This window comes from Wyeomyia smithii, chromosome 2 (assembly GCF_029784165.1).
Source record: "Wyeomyia smithii strain HCP4-BCI-WySm-NY-G18 chromosome 2, ASM2978416v1, whole genome shotgun sequence".
Lineage (NCBI taxonomy): Eukaryota > Metazoa > Arthropoda > Insecta > Diptera > Culicidae > Wyeomyia > Wyeomyia smithii.
The window spans coordinates 92,569,551-92,586,898 of record NC_073695.1 but is presented as its reverse complement, the minus strand read 5'-3'; the positions used below and the strand labels follow the sequence as shown (position 1 = coordinate 92,586,898).

The 17,348-nt window shown below is 36.4% G+C and overlaps 1 protein-coding gene and 1 long non-coding RNA gene across 2 annotated transcripts; one reads left to right on the top strand and one right to left on the bottom strand.

Annotated features, from left to right (window-relative positions):
* Window positions 1-582: 582 nt before the first annotated feature.
* LOC129725057 (uncharacterized) lies at window positions 583-1,620 on the top strand. The gene is made up of 3 exons (XR_008728008.1): window positions 583-955; window positions 1,018-1,411; window positions 1,481-1,620. It is a non-coding gene; the product is annotated as an uncharacterized LOC129725057 (long non-coding RNA).
* Window positions 1,621-6,908: 5,288 nt separating this feature from the next.
* Window positions 6,909-10,687, bottom strand: LOC129725028 (uncharacterized). Its single transcript, XM_055680407.1, has 5 exons — window positions 9,288-10,687; window positions 9,072-9,233; window positions 8,040-8,787; window positions 7,824-7,984; window positions 6,909-7,762 (listed from the first exon to the last, which is right to left on the bottom strand). The coding sequence occupies exons 1-5, from the start codon at window positions 10,370-10,372 to the stop codon at window positions 7,219-7,221; spliced, it is 2,700 nt and encodes an 899-aa protein (XP_055536382.1). The 5' UTR covers window positions 10,373-10,687; the 3' UTR covers window positions 6,909-7,218.
* Between the last annotated feature and the right edge of the window lie 6,661 nt (window positions 10,688-17,348).

Genomic DNA, 17,348 nt, shown 5'->3' with positions numbered 1-17,348 from the left:
GTATAGATTTGCATCCACTTTGGGAACCACTCACTGATTGGTTTGAAATCAAAAACCCCGAGTGCGTTAAAATTTATCATCAGGCTTGCTGGCAGTGTTGCTGACCAACATGTTTTGTTGTTTTGATTTATATTTTTTATGATGTCACCTGTTATATTCTAAAATAATTTCAAGTGAACATTCAAAATAAAGTACAGAGCGTACAATTACGGGAAGTGAAAAAAAGATTCAGAAGTGCGCAGGAGTTATTACGGTTTTGCGTGAAGCATAAGAACAGCATACCGCTGCTCAATGTCGTGTGTAGTGTGAGCTTCTTTCTACTTTTGAATCCGTTCTGGATTAAGTTTGAAATATACCTGTTGAAGCATATTGGTTGTGCGTAAGTATATTATATTAAGTAGTATTAAGTTAGTATTAAGTATATTAAAGATGCAGATTCTCCGGTAACCCTCAGACGGTAAAACTGTCGCTTGCAGAAGGAATTGTGCATGATGGTGATAAAATGCATTAAAAATATTCAAGTATTTTCCGAGTGAATGGCATCACTTACGAAAAATACAACAGGAATCATCGAGGTGGATGAGGAAGAAGAGTAAGAAGCCTGATGTCGCTCCTTAGGTTTTTATTTGCGAAAGTGATGGAGGGAAATATTTTTTTTTTTATATATCTCGCTTTGGCTGTTGGTCCGTGACAGCCAAGTCTTATGTGTTACCGTCAAGTGACAGTGTGAATCGACAAAATAAATTTATTCGAATAGATTGTTTTGTATATTTTTCGTTTGCGTGATCTTAGTTTGCTATGTAGCAGTTTGAAGAGTATGTTGAGTTGTGTTTTTATGTGATCGGTTCAAAATGCTAATTTTATTCTCCCTTATGAACAAAGCAAGCTGTTTAGTATTGTTTATGTTATTTTCAGTTAAAATAAGTATCAAATCAAGTTTCTTCGAGAGTACTGGGTATTTATTTCTTACATTATTGTATTTAGGACAGTTATATAAAATGTGTTCTATGTTTTCAGCTACATTGTATTAATTACAGTTTTCGTTAGGGACCAATCCCCATTTATATAGTTTATCCTTTGTGGCTAAGTGGCCTGAGCGTAGTCTTGATAGAGATATTGTGAGATCGTTCGGCAAACATATGTTTTGGAACCATGGCTCCACACACTTAATTTATCTCGGCAAACTTCCCAACAGCTGATGGAGCTCGGTGAAATTTCTATCAAATGTCAGCAATATATTTTGACGAACATTCAGCAAATATATCGATCTACCGTAAACCAGCAGGTATTAAATTTCGTTTGCCGAAGTTCTTGAAAATTCTGCCTTATAGAACATTTCGCTGAATTTATCAGCTGTTCTCGGCAATGAAATCTAAGTGTGCAGTTTGATAGTTGGCATAATTTTGTAATGGTAAGTTCCTTTTTCATTAGGAATTTCTTTGTATTTTTCATTCCATAAGCTAATTATTTCATGTTTCAGGCTAAGGGTCAAGTCGTCTTTGGTTATTGGAAAATCGTCAATTTCAGTTCTTGTTGTTCCAAGTTTAGCTGCATGATCAGCTCTGTCGTTTCCCGTTAGATGAATATGTCCAGAAATCCATCGAATGGTGAGACTGTCTATTTGCGATCTTAAAAATTAAACTTAAAAACTTTTCCTCATTTTTCGTACTTTGAATTAGTTTTGCAGCACTTTGACTATCGGTAAATATCACAGCTTTGGGAATGCACTTGATTATTAGGTACTCAATAGCTTTGATAATAGCGGCTATCTCTGCGTTCATAATTATAAATTGTGATTGAGGTCTCCCACTTTGCGATAATTTATCTGCTTCATCGTATATACCATAACCTGTTCGTCCGTCAATTTTTGAGCCGTCAGTAAAAAATTTTATAATAATCAGCGTAAGCTGTTAAGTCAAGAACTATTTGTTTTTGTACTGTTATGGAATAGTTTTTCTTTTTAAATGAGTATTTCTGGATGTATATCATATTTTTTTCTGAGTTCTCGTAAGGAACTGCACGTGCAAGCTGCAATAAATGGTGATTGTTCAAACTAGCTATCTTTTCAAGGTTGGTATAGTGCTTTGGTAAATCGTCTTCTTGAATGAATTTATATAAATAATGAATAATTGGACTGTTTTGGTAGTAAATGGCTTTACAGATTTCCTTGAATGCAAAGTATTCAGCTCTTTCCCTTAATGGAAACTGTCCCGTTTCTGATAGAATTGCATTATTTGGAGTTGACTTAAGGTATCTCATTGATACTCTAATTGCGAGGTTTTGTACTGTTTGTAGTTTGTTGAAGTTGCTGGTCGAGGCTGCTGCTGTAATTGTCAGTCCATAGTCAATATGTGGTTGTACTACTGCTTTAGATACATAGAGTGTGGTACGAGGGTGTGCTCCATTTTTCCGTTTAGTTATCATTTTAATTATGTTGATTTTCATTTTAATTTTCGCTACTGTCGTTTCGATATGTTTATTGTAGGTGAGTCTATCCAGCTTTTTACGCACCATGATGGCGGGTGCTATAATACGCGTTCGTAATATGTGAACCTCTCTGCTTACGTCAGATTCGTGATTTCTGCAGTTTTGGCAGCATTAATGTTGCCAGATTAATTGTTTTTCTTGTGAAACACATGAAGAGTCAAACTGACGTAAGCAGAGTTGTCAAAACGGTAGGTAACATATTACGAATTTTTCATTATAGCGTCCGCCATTATGGTGCGTAAAAAGATGGATAATCAATGTATAACCGCAGATATAACCCTTTACAGCTCGGCAAAATCCAGCAAAATTTTGCTGGTTTACAGCAAAAAAAAAATTAAGTGTGTAGAAATTTTTGTACTGGTTTTGCTTCTATTTGATGATTGTTGATTTTTATATTGTCTATTGGATGAAATTAATGTGTCATAACCATAGTGGCGCATTTATCTGTGTTTATCGTCATTCCTATACTATTTAAGTGGTTGGTTATTTCTGTTAAGAAATTGTTCGTGTTTTCTACTGCTAATGTTAAATTCTTTGCCTTAAATAATATTCTGTTTGGGCCGGATAGGGTATGGATTTTCTCAGTGTACAGGTTGAAAAAAAAATGGTGATAATGGGCAGCCTTGTGGAAGACCTTTGTTAGTTACTCGTCTGATTTTCGTGTTATTGTTTAGTTTTAGTATTATGGAATTATGTTCCTTTTCTCTAAATAGTTGAATATCCAGTTAATGATTTCTGGTGGGATATTAGTCTCATCTAAAGTATCAAGTAGTTTTTTGATATCTACGTTGTCGAATGCTTTCGATAAATCAAAGATGGTTGTTATCACAACTTCTTTTTCTCTTTTTTCATTGTAGATGTGGGTCAGAAATGTGTTATAACGCAAGTAATTGCGGAGGTTCTTTCCCTAAAGCCCAACGAGTAAGCTGGTAATATATTGTCTGTTTCTATATGTTCAGTTAGCTTACGCTTTATAATAAAATCAATGAGTTTTAGGATAACGCTGATCATGGCTAATGGTCTGTATGATAACGGTTCATTGGGGTTTTTGGATGGTTTAAGTATTGGAACGATTTTAATGTCGCGCCAACCATCTGGAATTATACCAGAGTTAACTACGGTATTAAGTATGGATACTATTTTGATAATAAGTTCTGGCTTACATCGTTTAAGAAAGTAGAATGATATTTTGTCAATTCTAGGTGATGATGTGTCTTTTTTAGATTTGATGATTTCGTTTATTTCTTGAAAGTTAATTTTAATTTCTTTGAGCGGTGGTTTCATTGATAGACTTTTGTATTTTGAATTGTTGGGAAGTTGCATTCGATGAATTGAGTTGCAAGTTTAATGTCATTCAATAGAGTTGAGTTGTTTTTACTGGGGAACCCACCACTGATATGTTTGATTGTGTTCCACACACTTAGATAATATCACCGAGTACGGTAAAATGAATTACCGAGATTTCAACAGCTGAGATCTCGGTAGTACATCAAAATACCGAGATTCTGTAAAATCAACAATTGGCAACTTGTCAAACTTTAACGAGATTCTCGGTAATATTTTACCGGGACTCGGAAATTTCAACTGTCGAATTATTACGAAAATTTCGGTAAAATTTACTGGAGTACGCATTTTGCGATTTCTCAAATAAATCCAGAAAATGATGAAAACGATTAATTATCTATAATACTCAAACATTGAACTCTGTCACTTTATGAAGATTTGCTATTCATGTGTCTGAATTTTTCAACGATTATGATTCAAGTTACAAAAGTTTCAGCCTTTTTGTTCATCCAGCCTTTCGTATATGATGCATACTTTTCAGCCTTTCGAGTTCCAGCCCTTCGGGTTTCAGCCTCTTGAGTTTCAGCCTCCCGTTACTAACCCACTCAAAGGTACCTTGTAGTAAAAACGAGATAATAAGATACACAAGCGTCAGATTCTCTCATATACCTTGCAAACTTCAAGTAATGTGGCGTCCCCGAACGACTCCCAGAAACATTAATGGTGAATGTGTATGTATGTGTGTGTGTGTGTGTGTGTAATGTGCATAAACCATCAAATACGAGCTTGACAATAGATCTTCCTATCTGCGCTTGTATTAGTGGTCGATTTCACTAATACAAATTTTATTTTTGGTTGCAAATAATCAACACGCTGGTGGTAACAAAAAATTTCCTCCTGCCCCGAACTTTTATTCAAGTTGTAAGCCGATTTTTACTTTTATTTCATCTATTTTCTCACTAAAACAAAGATTGTTAAAACAGGTAACACTAATGAACTAGGATTCATAAGTGTAATATTTTTCGAAATCAAATATCAGCTGATTTTTTTGTTGAAAACAAATCGATATTACAAGAATAAACGACTAAACCTGTATTGGTGAGATCTGGCGTAGAAAGCTCTATAACAACTACAAAAATGTCTTGTCAAACGTGCCAAAACGATAACGCACATACAGACACAGTTGATGTTTCTCACAGAAAATCTGCTCGATATTGCTACAATGACAGTTCGCTCATATACCAACTGTCATTGCAGCGATTTAGAGCGATTTTTATTCTTCATTTAAAAATCGAAAGACAATGATAAATTTTTTTTTAAAAATAACGTTTAACTCAGAAAATTACACTCTTTCAGCTGATATATAAAACTCAGGAATCTGTGAGTAGCTAAACAACCCAATTTGAGTAATGCGTATGAGGGAGTATGCGTATTTGACAGGGGACTATAAACGTCAAAATTTTGCCTGTACCAATCATGAATTCATCACAGGATCAATATTTCATTTCAAATGCTTACTAAAACTCTTATTCATTGTACCGGAAACAAACGTTGAGCTCTAGTTTTTCCATTTAAATGGATATTTATTCGAGGATAAGTTAACTGACAAAGATGGGACATTTACTGTATTTCATTTGTTTTAGGGTAAACCAACCAAAAAGTGGGTAGCAGAATCGCTTGGACTAGAATCTATGAGTGCTAGACGAAAAATGTATCGCTCACTCTGGGCTACTAAGTGGCTGAGTTGGATTTTAATAATTTTTTTTCATTTGTTCGAAGACGTCAAAAAATGAGTAGAATTAAATTGATCATGGCGACAAATTTACTCAAAATTGGGTAACTGGTGCTTTCGTGTTGTTTTTGATATTTTTTTGCAATTAAAAGCAAACAGCAAACCAAGCAAACAGTCTGAAAAAGAAGAAAATATAATTGTTTGAAATTAGTTGTTATCGGTAGGTAATTCAGAATTTGAAATAATTGACTGCAACCAATGCCAATTTTTCTTTTTCACCAGGACTTATTGGTTGGATATTCGGCGAATAAATTCAAAGATCTCCCGTGTCCCAGCGAACAAAGGTAAATTTCTTGAAATGAGCCTTTTTTCAAATAAAATTCATTAAAAAGGCAAAATATAATAATATCGAGTCAATAATGATATTTTTTCCGAAATTCCCTCATTGAAGTTTAAAGTACTCATTTTCGAGTCGAAAATGAGTAACTTTTACGCATCGCGCATCAGGTATAATAAGGGTAATATTTACTCAATTTATTTTACCATTCGGTGGTACTCAAAAATGAGTAAAACAACTTCTACTCAATTTTGAGTACATACGGTTTTAGCGAAACTGATTGACTCAGTTTTGGGTTATTCAGAGTGAGCGTGTATGGAGTTTGACAGCCACACGAGCCCCTCGGTATTTGAGTAATTAAATAAGGGAGTTTCCAGCTCAAAAATTTTTAAGTCACAGAAAGTATTTTTTCAAAAAAGAGACGAACCAGTCCGAAGACTGAAAGTCTCTAGGTCCTAAAATAAAGGAAAAAAAAATTTTTTCAAAAGAAAATTATTGAGCTCAATTTAACATAAAATAATCTGATATCGATTGCATTGATGCTTTTTTATGAGCTAACACCAGATCTCTATTCGACATAAAAAAATCCGATATCGAGAATTGCATTGATTTTTTCATCGATCAAAAGTTGAAACTTTGACCGCTTTGAGACACGACGTCCGTATGAGCTGAAATTTAACATGGACTTTTTTCGAGAAAACGAAACTTTTTAACCCTACCAGGGTCGAATTTATCATTTTGGGGTTTGGTGACAAGGTACCTTTTCAGTTGTCAAAATTTTTATAAAGGAATGTATCATATAAAAAAATAAGTTAAAGGAAGGATATAGAGGGATTGTGATAGTTTTACTAAAATTTCAGTTAATATCAAGTGTCACAGACTTTTTTTGGATTTTGTCTTTTTTAGTATTTATCATGAGAAGTGAACTTTTCTAGAGGCCCCAAAGTGTGGAAGCCATGGCTCCCTCCCAAAATGCGGCTTCGAACCTACCGATAAACGAAATTCGATTTCCATTGGCACCCTACTAGACAAGTTCTTTTTGTTCCGTTTACAAAAATATTATAGATGTATAATAAATTAGAAACTCTGCTTATTTATTTATAAACTTATTGTCTCATACTATTTACAACTGCCACAGTAAATGTTCTCGTGCAAAAATAATTTCCACAAAGTGTAGCTTTGAATTTTAAAAAGTTTTAAAGAATTATTTTCAACTTCCGGTTAACACGTAACCCTGCGTGTCTAACTCAGTCAAATGTTGTCACTGTTGCCCGCAAACAAAAGCGATAAAAATCACCCATAATCCATACATACAATGCGAAAGATTTATCACCTTTTAAATTTATCATGTACGTTGAAATCCACCACTCCCATAAACTTACTCAAATGAGATCTGTCGTTTTGCTTTCAGCACGCTGGTGGACGAAAGGGCACCACCGACAATTAATTTTACACTCTTTGCTAAAGATCCGCACTTGTCTGCGTAAGGGCTAAGGTTTTTTTGATCCTTGCCGGAAAAAGAAACTTGCTTTTGAGCCGATTTCTGTCGTTGTTCACTGTCAATGTTTTCACGGAGTATCGTATTCTGCGAGCCATTTAGATCTGTCACTTGACTACTATGGTGCGAAGTTTGCGATAGCTGGTTTAAAAACTCCGAACTTTGTGAAAGAAACGAACGTTGGCTCAGCTGCAGTTGGCTAGAGCAAGCAGACAGCGATGCATCACTAGAATTATCTGCAATGAGCACTGACGTAGACGTGCTGCGTTTCAGCATTTGTTTACGATGCTCATAGTCTTCTGGGGCAATGTAACCCTGTATTTTTCCAAAGTTCCTTGCATTCATTATACGAGTTTTTTCCTTTAGGTAGATATCATCAACACTGTGACCTTGAATTACCTCAAAAACATGCCTGTTGGCAAACCTGAAACACAACACGAAAGGTACAGTGAACATTTAGAATTTTCAGTCAAAGTGCAACAAACCTTAGCAATTTCTCGCTGGTACTGGTCACTGTATTATCGTTGAACTCCAAGAACAACCGTTTAACGACACGTGCCAGATTGGAAGCGTACTCTTTGAAATTGTTATGTTTTACCGTAATCTGCTTGGTTTGTAAAGCTTGCGAAACAGCCCATAGTAATTTCTGCAATGAATTGAACAATATAAATTCGCTGTAACCTATCATGTTCGTATATTACCTTTTTATGGTTCTCTGTTAAAACTGCCACTGAGCGATTTCCAGAATTAGGAAATGTAACTTCTGAACTTGCTCTAAAGAGTGACTTTCCGCATAAACTATTCTCCGAAGCGCTGCTGCAATTGGAGTTCTTTAAACTGGAACAAAAACTTTGACTTCGGGCAAGTTTTAATGAGCGAGGAGTCAAGTCTTCTTCTTTTATCGTTTCCACGCGAGCAATTTTCCCTATATTAGTAGATAAATCTATGTCGTCGTCATGATCTTCTGATCGTTTTCGTTTTCCGCCTAGGTCCACAGATTCACCGGTGATTATATCTGTGACCCCGCTGTGTTCTTTTAACATTTCGATATTATTAGTGGAACCGTACCGTTGAGAACTCATCAACGATTCTTTGACGGATAGATTCGATCGACTAGAGGAAACTGAAGAGAAACGATGAACACGTTTAGGAGGCGAGAACAGTGCACGTTTGGATTTCTGAACTTTATTAACAGTAGAACTGCTGCCTGCAACCGATGTGGCTGGAATCGCAGTCAGGTTGTTTGAACCTTCTCGAGGCGGACTCTGAAAAAGAGCCCGCTTGGAAGATTCTCGACTGACTGGTTGTGACTGTTTTACCATCGGTAAACTGAGTGCACGTTTTTTACTAGATGATCCAGGTGTTTTTCGTCTACTAGGCGTTTTGCGGCGACCAGGTGTACGACGTTTTGGTGTACGCCCTTTGTTTTTACGACGGTTATCTGATTTCCTGTGAATTGATGGAATGAATTTAGTCAAAATTTTACGTAATATCAAATTGATTATTGAACAAATCTGAATGTTGCAACTACTGTTACTTCAAAACAGTGATTTAGGATTAAATGCAATGGTATTTCACCCAATGGGGTAATGAAACTATATGAACAAATAAAGTAATTTAGTTGCATGAATTCGAATTATATTCATTAAATAGGTCATGAAATAAACTTGTACAAGATAACAGCAAAATGAACTTATTAGGGAAAAACTTGAAAAAAACATTTAATAACTTACTTTGCATCAAGCAAAATTTGCCGATTACTCGCGCGAAACGTATTAGAAAGGCCCGTCGCGATAACAGAGTTAACTGAGCTATTGAGCAAATTAGCGGATGAAAACACCGCCCTACGGCGAGCCAGATGACTGAGACGGCTCCCTGGTGATTGGTTGAGCATTCTAAAAAGCTTGGTTAATAGAATATATTGATTTACAATCACTTAGCTTACTTACTTCAACCGTAAATTTCGTTTTTTAGTACTAGATGGTGAATGGATCACATTGAAGGTCGAACTTGTTTCTGCTCCTATGTATCGATCTACATATTTCAACCCTAGCAGTTCAATATTTTCTGAAACATTCGAACGGTTGTAGTGGAGACCGTGTGCTCTACACTTCAAGATTTCTGGCCACGATAACGAGAATAACTCTGTTGGGCTATGCGTTGGTTTACTGAGACAAAGTTTTCCAGGGGAAGCTCGTTCGATTGTTTGGTCATTGCTAAAACCTGAACAACTTTCGTTTTCTTTATATAGATCAAGCACACGGTTTATATCGACTTGAGAAAAAGTAACTGCTGGTGGCGGCGGCACACCAGACAGTGACAACTGCATGCGTTTTAAGAGAATTCGCTCAATATTGCTAACGCCATCGTTATCTGGAATTGTTTGTTTCGAGTTTAATTCTTTTGGACAATCATGAACTTCTAAATCCGACTTTGATTTTTCATCTTCACTTGTGTCATCGTAGTCATCGTCGGCAAATAAATCTGGAGATTTTTCATTGTTGTAATGCATAAGTGAACTATTCTCCTTTGTCAAAATTTCAAAAGACTCGTTGAGTTTATCTTGGTTACTTTTTTCGCTACACGTTAATGCGCTGCCTGCAATTGCCAATTTCTCCGAACCACTATTCATAGAAGATTGCGCATTAAAGCTTTTTATCTTACCATTGAAGGAAAGTTCTTTGAATGATACTTCGTGTTTGTTATCATCGAAGTTTCTTGAAAAAAGTTTATTATCAACTGCGTTACAACTATCTTCTGTTGTCAAGATTCCCATCATTCGATTTCCGTTTTGTTCGCTATCAGAGTTCTCATCTTCTGCATCGTCATCTATCGCGGTTTTGACTGCATCTTTTTGATTGAGCAAATTTTTTATCTTGTTTTCGATATAATTCGAATCTAGCACAAGTGCACTTGAACGAGTTCCTCCATCAGATATTAAAGCAGAATCCTTATTTGATTTTCTTTTCATTTCTAGATCAGCAACCACCGCAACCACGGAATCATTAGACCCCAATTTTTTTTCAGTTGACATTGCAGATGATTGCAGTTGTGGAAAACGTCACAACTTGCCTCCTCTTGACGCAGTGTTTGGTAAATCTTATGCTTTTTCTTTCACTATATAAGGTAAAAAACAAATGGAATTCACTATTTTATAATCAACCATAAAGTACTGATAGTACTGCACTATTCATCACTATATTTTCGTAACAATAAAAGAAAACTGTCCCTAGAACTTTGCCAAATATATAAGACAAGCCGAGACATCGAATTTTATTGCCGTGTAATTGATTGACATGGTGGAATTTTGTGACGAAGACTTTTCCCCCGTAAAGTGGTGCAGAAACAGGGTTGCCAGTAATTTCTATACAATTCCGCTCGTGAAGTACGTGAAGTACACTCAAAGAAAATATTACATGCAAACACGTAAAAACAAACTAAATTTATATAAACCTGAATATTGTCCCCAGTTTAGCAAAATATAAGCAACATCTTACTAAAATACGAAAACTCTACTCAATTCTAGGTAGAAATTGCATGGAGTTTTCGATATTGATATTCAATTTTACCTAATGATGACTTCAGTGCAAGTACTCAAGAGTAATAGCGAATTTCTTTATTCCACTGCAGCAGGGCGAATCTGTCGAGAAATAAAGAAACGACATTGTCATTTACGACGCAATAAGAAGGAAGGAAATACTCTTGCGTTTTTCATCCCGCACATTTTGACAAATGCATATGAGAGTTCGCGTTGGCGCGAGGCTGGGAGGGAGAAACGGATACGAAGCTGCGTGAGTGTCAAAATGAACCAGAATGAGCTGTCATTGACTGTCAATTTGAACCAAGAAATATAAGCATTTTTTTGTAATGAGTATTATTATAACTGAGAGGTAAAAAAATATTCATCGCAAACGGTTCTTGTATTCTACTCACGAATTTCTGATTTTTATATATCAGGTAAAAAAATGTAATTTTCTGAACAAAACGTGATTTTTTAAAATTTTATATCACTGTCTTTCGATTTCTAAATAAAAAACAAAAATCGCTCCAAATCAGAGCTGCCAGCTGCCAGGAAAATCTCAATATTTCAAAGAATAAGAAGAAAATCTGAATCTGGCTTTCATAGCTTTATTCAGTAACTCATAAAGATACTTCACAGACGATATCTCGGAATTACACCACCTTTCTCTGATCGAACCAGCTTCAGACGTCTCGGAAAGTCGTCGCAAGTGGCGCGCACGTGCTCTATCGGCATCTCGTCCCACATTTTCGTGATAACTCACTTGAATTGCTCCAAATTTGTTATTTTATAGTCGTTCAGGTTCGACATCATGTATCCCCACACGAAATAATCCAGTGGATTCAGATCGGTCAAGTTTTCCTCACACCACGCCTGAACAACCTTTGCAGTGTGGGACGGGGCGCCATCTTGCTGGAAGCAGTAGTAATCGTCTTCAAAGAATAGTTCAGCTTGAGGCAGAACATTTTTATTAAAAACCGTGTCCAGGTAGTACGCTGCGTTGATTTTGACCCCTTTATCGATAAAAACAAGAGGCAGTTTACCTCTCTTGCAAATGGCTCCCCAAACCATCACTGACGTCTTATTTTGGAACCAGGAAACGTTCAGCTTGTCCGCAGGAGCTTGCTGGAGGCTCACACTCCAAACTCGATCATTTTGGCGATTGACTGTTTGCCCAAAAACGAACAGCTTCTCGTCCGAAAAAATAATCTCGTCATGAGCGCGCCAACCGAGCAACTCCCGCGACCGTTGGTACCTCTTGTCCTTTGTAGCTTTGGTAACCCCATGAGCCACCTGTTTTTTGTACGGTGTAAGTTTTGAATCCTTGCGCAGAAGCAGGCGGATTGATTCTCGGTTCATTTTAAGGTTCCTGGCCAGCTTCCGTGCAGATTGGGCGGGATTCCGGCGAATCCGGTCTCGTATAATCTTTTTCAGCCTTGGAGTTCTCACAGACCTTGGTCGTCCAGATCGTGCCTTGTCCTCGGTGCCTCCGGTCTCCAGGTATCGATTTATGGTCCGGTACACGAATTTCCGGTTGATTCCGAGCGGTTTTAGGAGTTTGAATATATGTCCGGGTTTGTACCCTTTCACACATTCAGCGATAACAGCTGTTCTTAACTCTGCCATGGCTCACAACTCAATGTAAACAAACTGCACAGAAACGAAACTCTGCCACTTTGGGCAGCAAAGTTAACCTTTTCATTTGAGATATAGATGGCACCAGAGAGATGCAATGTGTAGGCTACAGGCGACCCCAAAAAAGTGTGACTGGACATTTTTGTCACCGTGTATATGAACATGAATGTCTGTTCTCTGTGCTAAAACCTCGCCTGAAACCGTAGAAAGGTTTTCGTAAAAATCCTGACAGAAAACTCAGGTCTATAACCGTGTTTTTCCCTATGAAAGCAATAGACAATAAGCCGCAAATATAAATATTCAACGTTGGACGAAGAAACAGATTTTGAAGCCTGCTCGCACCTATACAAATTGGGTTGTTAAGCTATTAACGGATTTCCGATTTTTATATATCATCTGAAAGAGTGTAATTTTCTGAGCAAAACCTGGTTTTTTTTAAACTTTATATCATTATCCTTAGGTTTTTAAATGAAGAATAAAAATTCGCTCTAAATCGCTACAATGACAGTTGGTATATGGGCGAACTGTCATTGTAGCGATTTCGAGCAGTTTTAAATCGTGATTTAAAAAGCGAAGGACAATGATAGAAACTTTTTTTTAATTACGTTTTACTTAGAAAATGCAGATCTTTCAGATGATATAATAAAACTGATATAGCTAAACAACCCAATTAGAATTACGTTGTCCATTGATGTGAACTTTTGTAATATATCCCAGTCAATTGCTATACGTGTCCCCTTGCAAAATACAATGACCACTATTGTTGAGTGATCAGCTCCCAGTCAGGTGAAATATGGTTAATGAAGCCAATCACCTTCCCAGGATTCAAAGGCCAAATCTTTTTACGTGTTCGCTTGGTAATGTTTTCTTTGTGTGTAGCATCATAGTTTTATCAGGGCCATGGTAAAAAAGTCAAATCCGCACTGAAAATAAATCGCACGCTAATCCCTAATGCTCTTTACATATAAACGAACCTCTATTATGTCGACCCATATCGATTTTCATTGGAATCCACGGTATTTTAACGTGTTTTGGCACTTGACGTGGATAAGCGTCGAAATCTGAGTGTAAAATGATTGATTTTGTGTTGTGAACTGAAACGCAAGTGTATCCAGCTTTTTGCGCACCATAATGGCGGTCGCTATAATGCGTGTTCGTAATATGCGAACCTCTCTGCTTACGTCAGATTTGCGATTTCTAAAAAATTGGCAACACAAATGTATCCAGAGATATTTTTTTTTTTTGATAAATTGTATGAAGACTTCAAACTGACGTAAGCAGAGTTGTCAAAAGGGTGGGTAGTTTATTACGAACTTTGCATTATAGCGTCCGCCATTATGGCGCGTAAAAAGCTGGATTCCACGTAGATATGAAATGTTTCATCTATTAGTACAGAAGTAAGTGGAATCCACTTGGCTGTAACGTGTCGATTTTTTACATTGGCGATATTAAACTTTTATAGCGTTACCAACTTTTATAGCGATACCACTGACATTGCGACACCACTTACACGCTCCTTGATTTTACTCTAAATTTAGCAACTTTGGCTCAGTTTTACATTGTCTATTAAACCATCGAAAATTGAGTAAGTTTCGTTTACCGAACAGTTACACACTTAAAATTTTTTGCCGGGTCTCGGTAATTTATTGCCGAGAACGGCACCACTGAGTGCTCGGTTAAAAAAATAATGACAGCTGTCACATTTTTTCGTAAATCTCGGTTCACCAAACTGAAATTTCGGCACCAAATACCCGAATTCCGAGATTTCAGTTAGGCTGAACCGAGATTTACGAAAAAATGTGACAGCTGTCATTTTTTTCTTAACCGAGCACTCAGTGGTTCCGTTCTCGGCAATAAATTACCGAGACCCGGCAAAAAATTTTAAGTGTGTACTCAGATTGTCATAATTTTCTGCTTTACTCTTTTTTTTTTTGAGTGGTATTGAAAACATTTCGCTAAAAATAAGTTGTTGTTTGGAAAAACGTGTTGTATTGTTGTTTGAAAAAAGTGTTTTTTATTTGTGTATTAGAGTTCCTCCAGATATGAGAATGGTTATGGATTTTTTGGCATGTGTACTATTTAAAACCTCAAGTCACAGTTCCCGGGTAACAGTGAACCGTATTGCTGCGGTTTTTAATGAAGCTGCTAGGGTAGAAAATACACTAATGATTTATTAAGGTTTGTTTTTTTTTATTACATATATGTATATGCAAAATACAAAGATTTGAAAAAAAACTTGTGATTTTGTTATAATTTTATACAACAATCCTCTGGCAGTTTCCTTCATCAAAGGAATCAAAAGTCAAAACGAGCAAACTGAGTAGCTTTTACTCAGTTTCATTTCAAAGCGGTTTTCTAAGAAGAGGTAATTCCTACTCAATTTCTGACACATGGTGACTCTACCCATGATTGAGTAATATCATAAAAACTCTGTTCAGACTAGGTTCACTTTTAACGAAAGTGAGTGACATCTCACTCAGTTTAGAGTTAAATTTGACGAGCGTGTAAGGCCCAAGCACAATGGATACGTTTGCGTTGCGTTGACGTTTATTTGACAGGAAATGTATGGGCTAACTGTCAAATCGCCGCAAACGCGCCGCGACGTATCCATTGTGTTTGGGCCTTTACAGAGCAAGACACGCTGTTTGTTTTGCAATGCGCTGTTTAGGAAATCAGATGCGTTATACAGCGCCATACTTCCGACGTTAAGTATAATGTACGGTATGAGAGTAAAATCGAATGTCGCTAGTCGACAACTCCAATTTTCAACTTAATGCATAATATTGTAATGATTTTGGTAACACAATTCACACGGTAATATATTTTTATGTAATTACTGCGCTGTTCATTCATGTGAGCGAGAAAAATAATAGTTTACAAATTGTTTAGTGAACAAATGACACCAGGCGCGGTTGTATTAGTGCGATGTACTCGGTTTTTTCTTTGTTAGCTGTAAGAATTTTTTGTCACATGTGAGAACTGTCATCTAAAAGAGAGAATAAAAAACTACCGAGTTTGATTCACACTCTCACAAATTTCAATATACAGTGTAAAGCGGGCCGTGTCGTAGTGTTCGTGTATTTTCGCTTGGAGAACTCTATAGAGATAAGTGACTTTTCACCTACGCTAGTACTAGTAAACGTGTAAGCCCGTGTGAAGTTGCTTTTGTTTCCTCCAAACTGTAAATCATCGCATCTCGTTGCCTCGACTTCTATCACTTTTTACCATTTTTGGTCGATTATGTTCAGCAACTTCTTGATCATGAATGAAAAAATGTATTCAGAAACAAGTTCAAAACACATAATGAGTGTTCAACTGAATATTCGTCCAGCTGCTTAAAACATAGCATTGCAAACAAAACAGCTATTTGTAAATATGATCCTCAACTAATGGCACTAACACATTCGTACGTAAAAAGGTCTATTGCATTAAAATATTGAATACGGGATATTCACTAAACGTCATACCCCTGAGTTTTATGCTTTAAAGTGACGTTTGAAATAATAACCTACACGCTCATATATAATAACTCATGAACTGAGCAACTCTGACTCAGTTTAGAACGATGTTTGTAGTAGTGATGAGAAATATCGAGCAAAATCGTTAACGATAACATCGATAGTTTGCAATCTCTTATCGATATATAAATTATTAATAAATTATATATAAATTATCGATAATTTTTGCGGTTGGTGCGAGGTCGCAAAAGCAAGGATAATGTCTGTTCACTTGTGAATTTTACCGAAGTCTATTCGGCCAGTAGAGAATTGGGAACAATAATTGGCTATCTTGGATAGCTACTATATGATATTTTGCAAGTGCAAGAAACAATTCGCATGCTTTGTGCCACCTGAACTGCCGCCTGCGACTTATCGATAATTATCGCCAGCGCTAAAATTAAACGATATTATCGATATGAAGCGATATACTAACGATGAATATCGATAACTTTCACACCACTACCCTGACTCTCTTTTTGGGTTCCCTTCATATATACAACTTCTTTCTGAGTAACGTCGCATATAACGACGCCCATTTTGGATGTGATTCTGATGTGCTTCAGTTCGTAACATTTCTTTTTTTGATTGTGTACACCGCAGAAGGCATTATAATTGTTAATTTTTATTACCAGGTATAATTATTGATGATTATTTTGTGTCGTTCATTGGCCATGGCGGATTATATCTAAACTGAGCTTTACCCAGAAAATATCACTCAATTTTTGAGTAATAATCACTCATTTTCAAAGACGCCTAGTGTTAATCAGTTTTGAGTACTTGTGGAGTTATACTCATTTTGAGAGTTGTTCCACTTTTTATGAAAATGCGTCAAAACTTACTCATTTGAGAGTTATTATTTCCGGGCGTGCACGCTCGTAAATAATAACTCTGAAATGAGTAACATTTGACGCATTTTCGTAAAAAGTGGAACAACTCTTAAATTGAAAAAAATACTCAAAACTGAGTAACACTAGGCGTCTTTAAAATGAGTCATTATTACTCAAAGTTTGAGTACGACATTACTCATTTTTTGGGTACAGTTCAGTTTCATTACTGGCTAGAAATCCGCCACGACCAATAAACGACACCACATGTTCATCAATAATTACCTTGTAATAAAAGTAAACAGTTATAATGCCATCTGAGGCGCACACAATTAAAAAACATTTGTCACAAACTGAAGCACATCGTAATCATCTTTCAAAATGGACGTCATTACATGCGACGTTACTCAGAAAGAAGTTATATGAAGGGAGCCTAAAAAGTGAGTCAAAGTTACTCAAAATCAAAAAGGACTTCTACTCATTTTTTGACGTCTACGAAAATCGTTCTAAACTGAGTCAGAGTTGCTCAGT

Bases quoted from the DNA above. Each gene is read 5' to 3' on its own strand.
- LOC129725028 (XM_055680407.1), bottom strand. From the start codon at position 10,372: ATGTCAACTGAAAAAAAATTGGGGTCTAATGATTCCGTGGTTGCGGTG. The intron at 9,234-9,287 runs GTAAGTAAGCTA...CAAGCTTTTTAG, and splicing joins AAACGAAATTTACGGTTGAA to AATGCTCAACCAATCACCAG. The intron at 7,985-8,039 runs GTAATATACGAA...AATTCATTGCAG, and splicing joins TAACAGAGAACCATAAAAAG to AAATTACTATGGGCTGTTTC.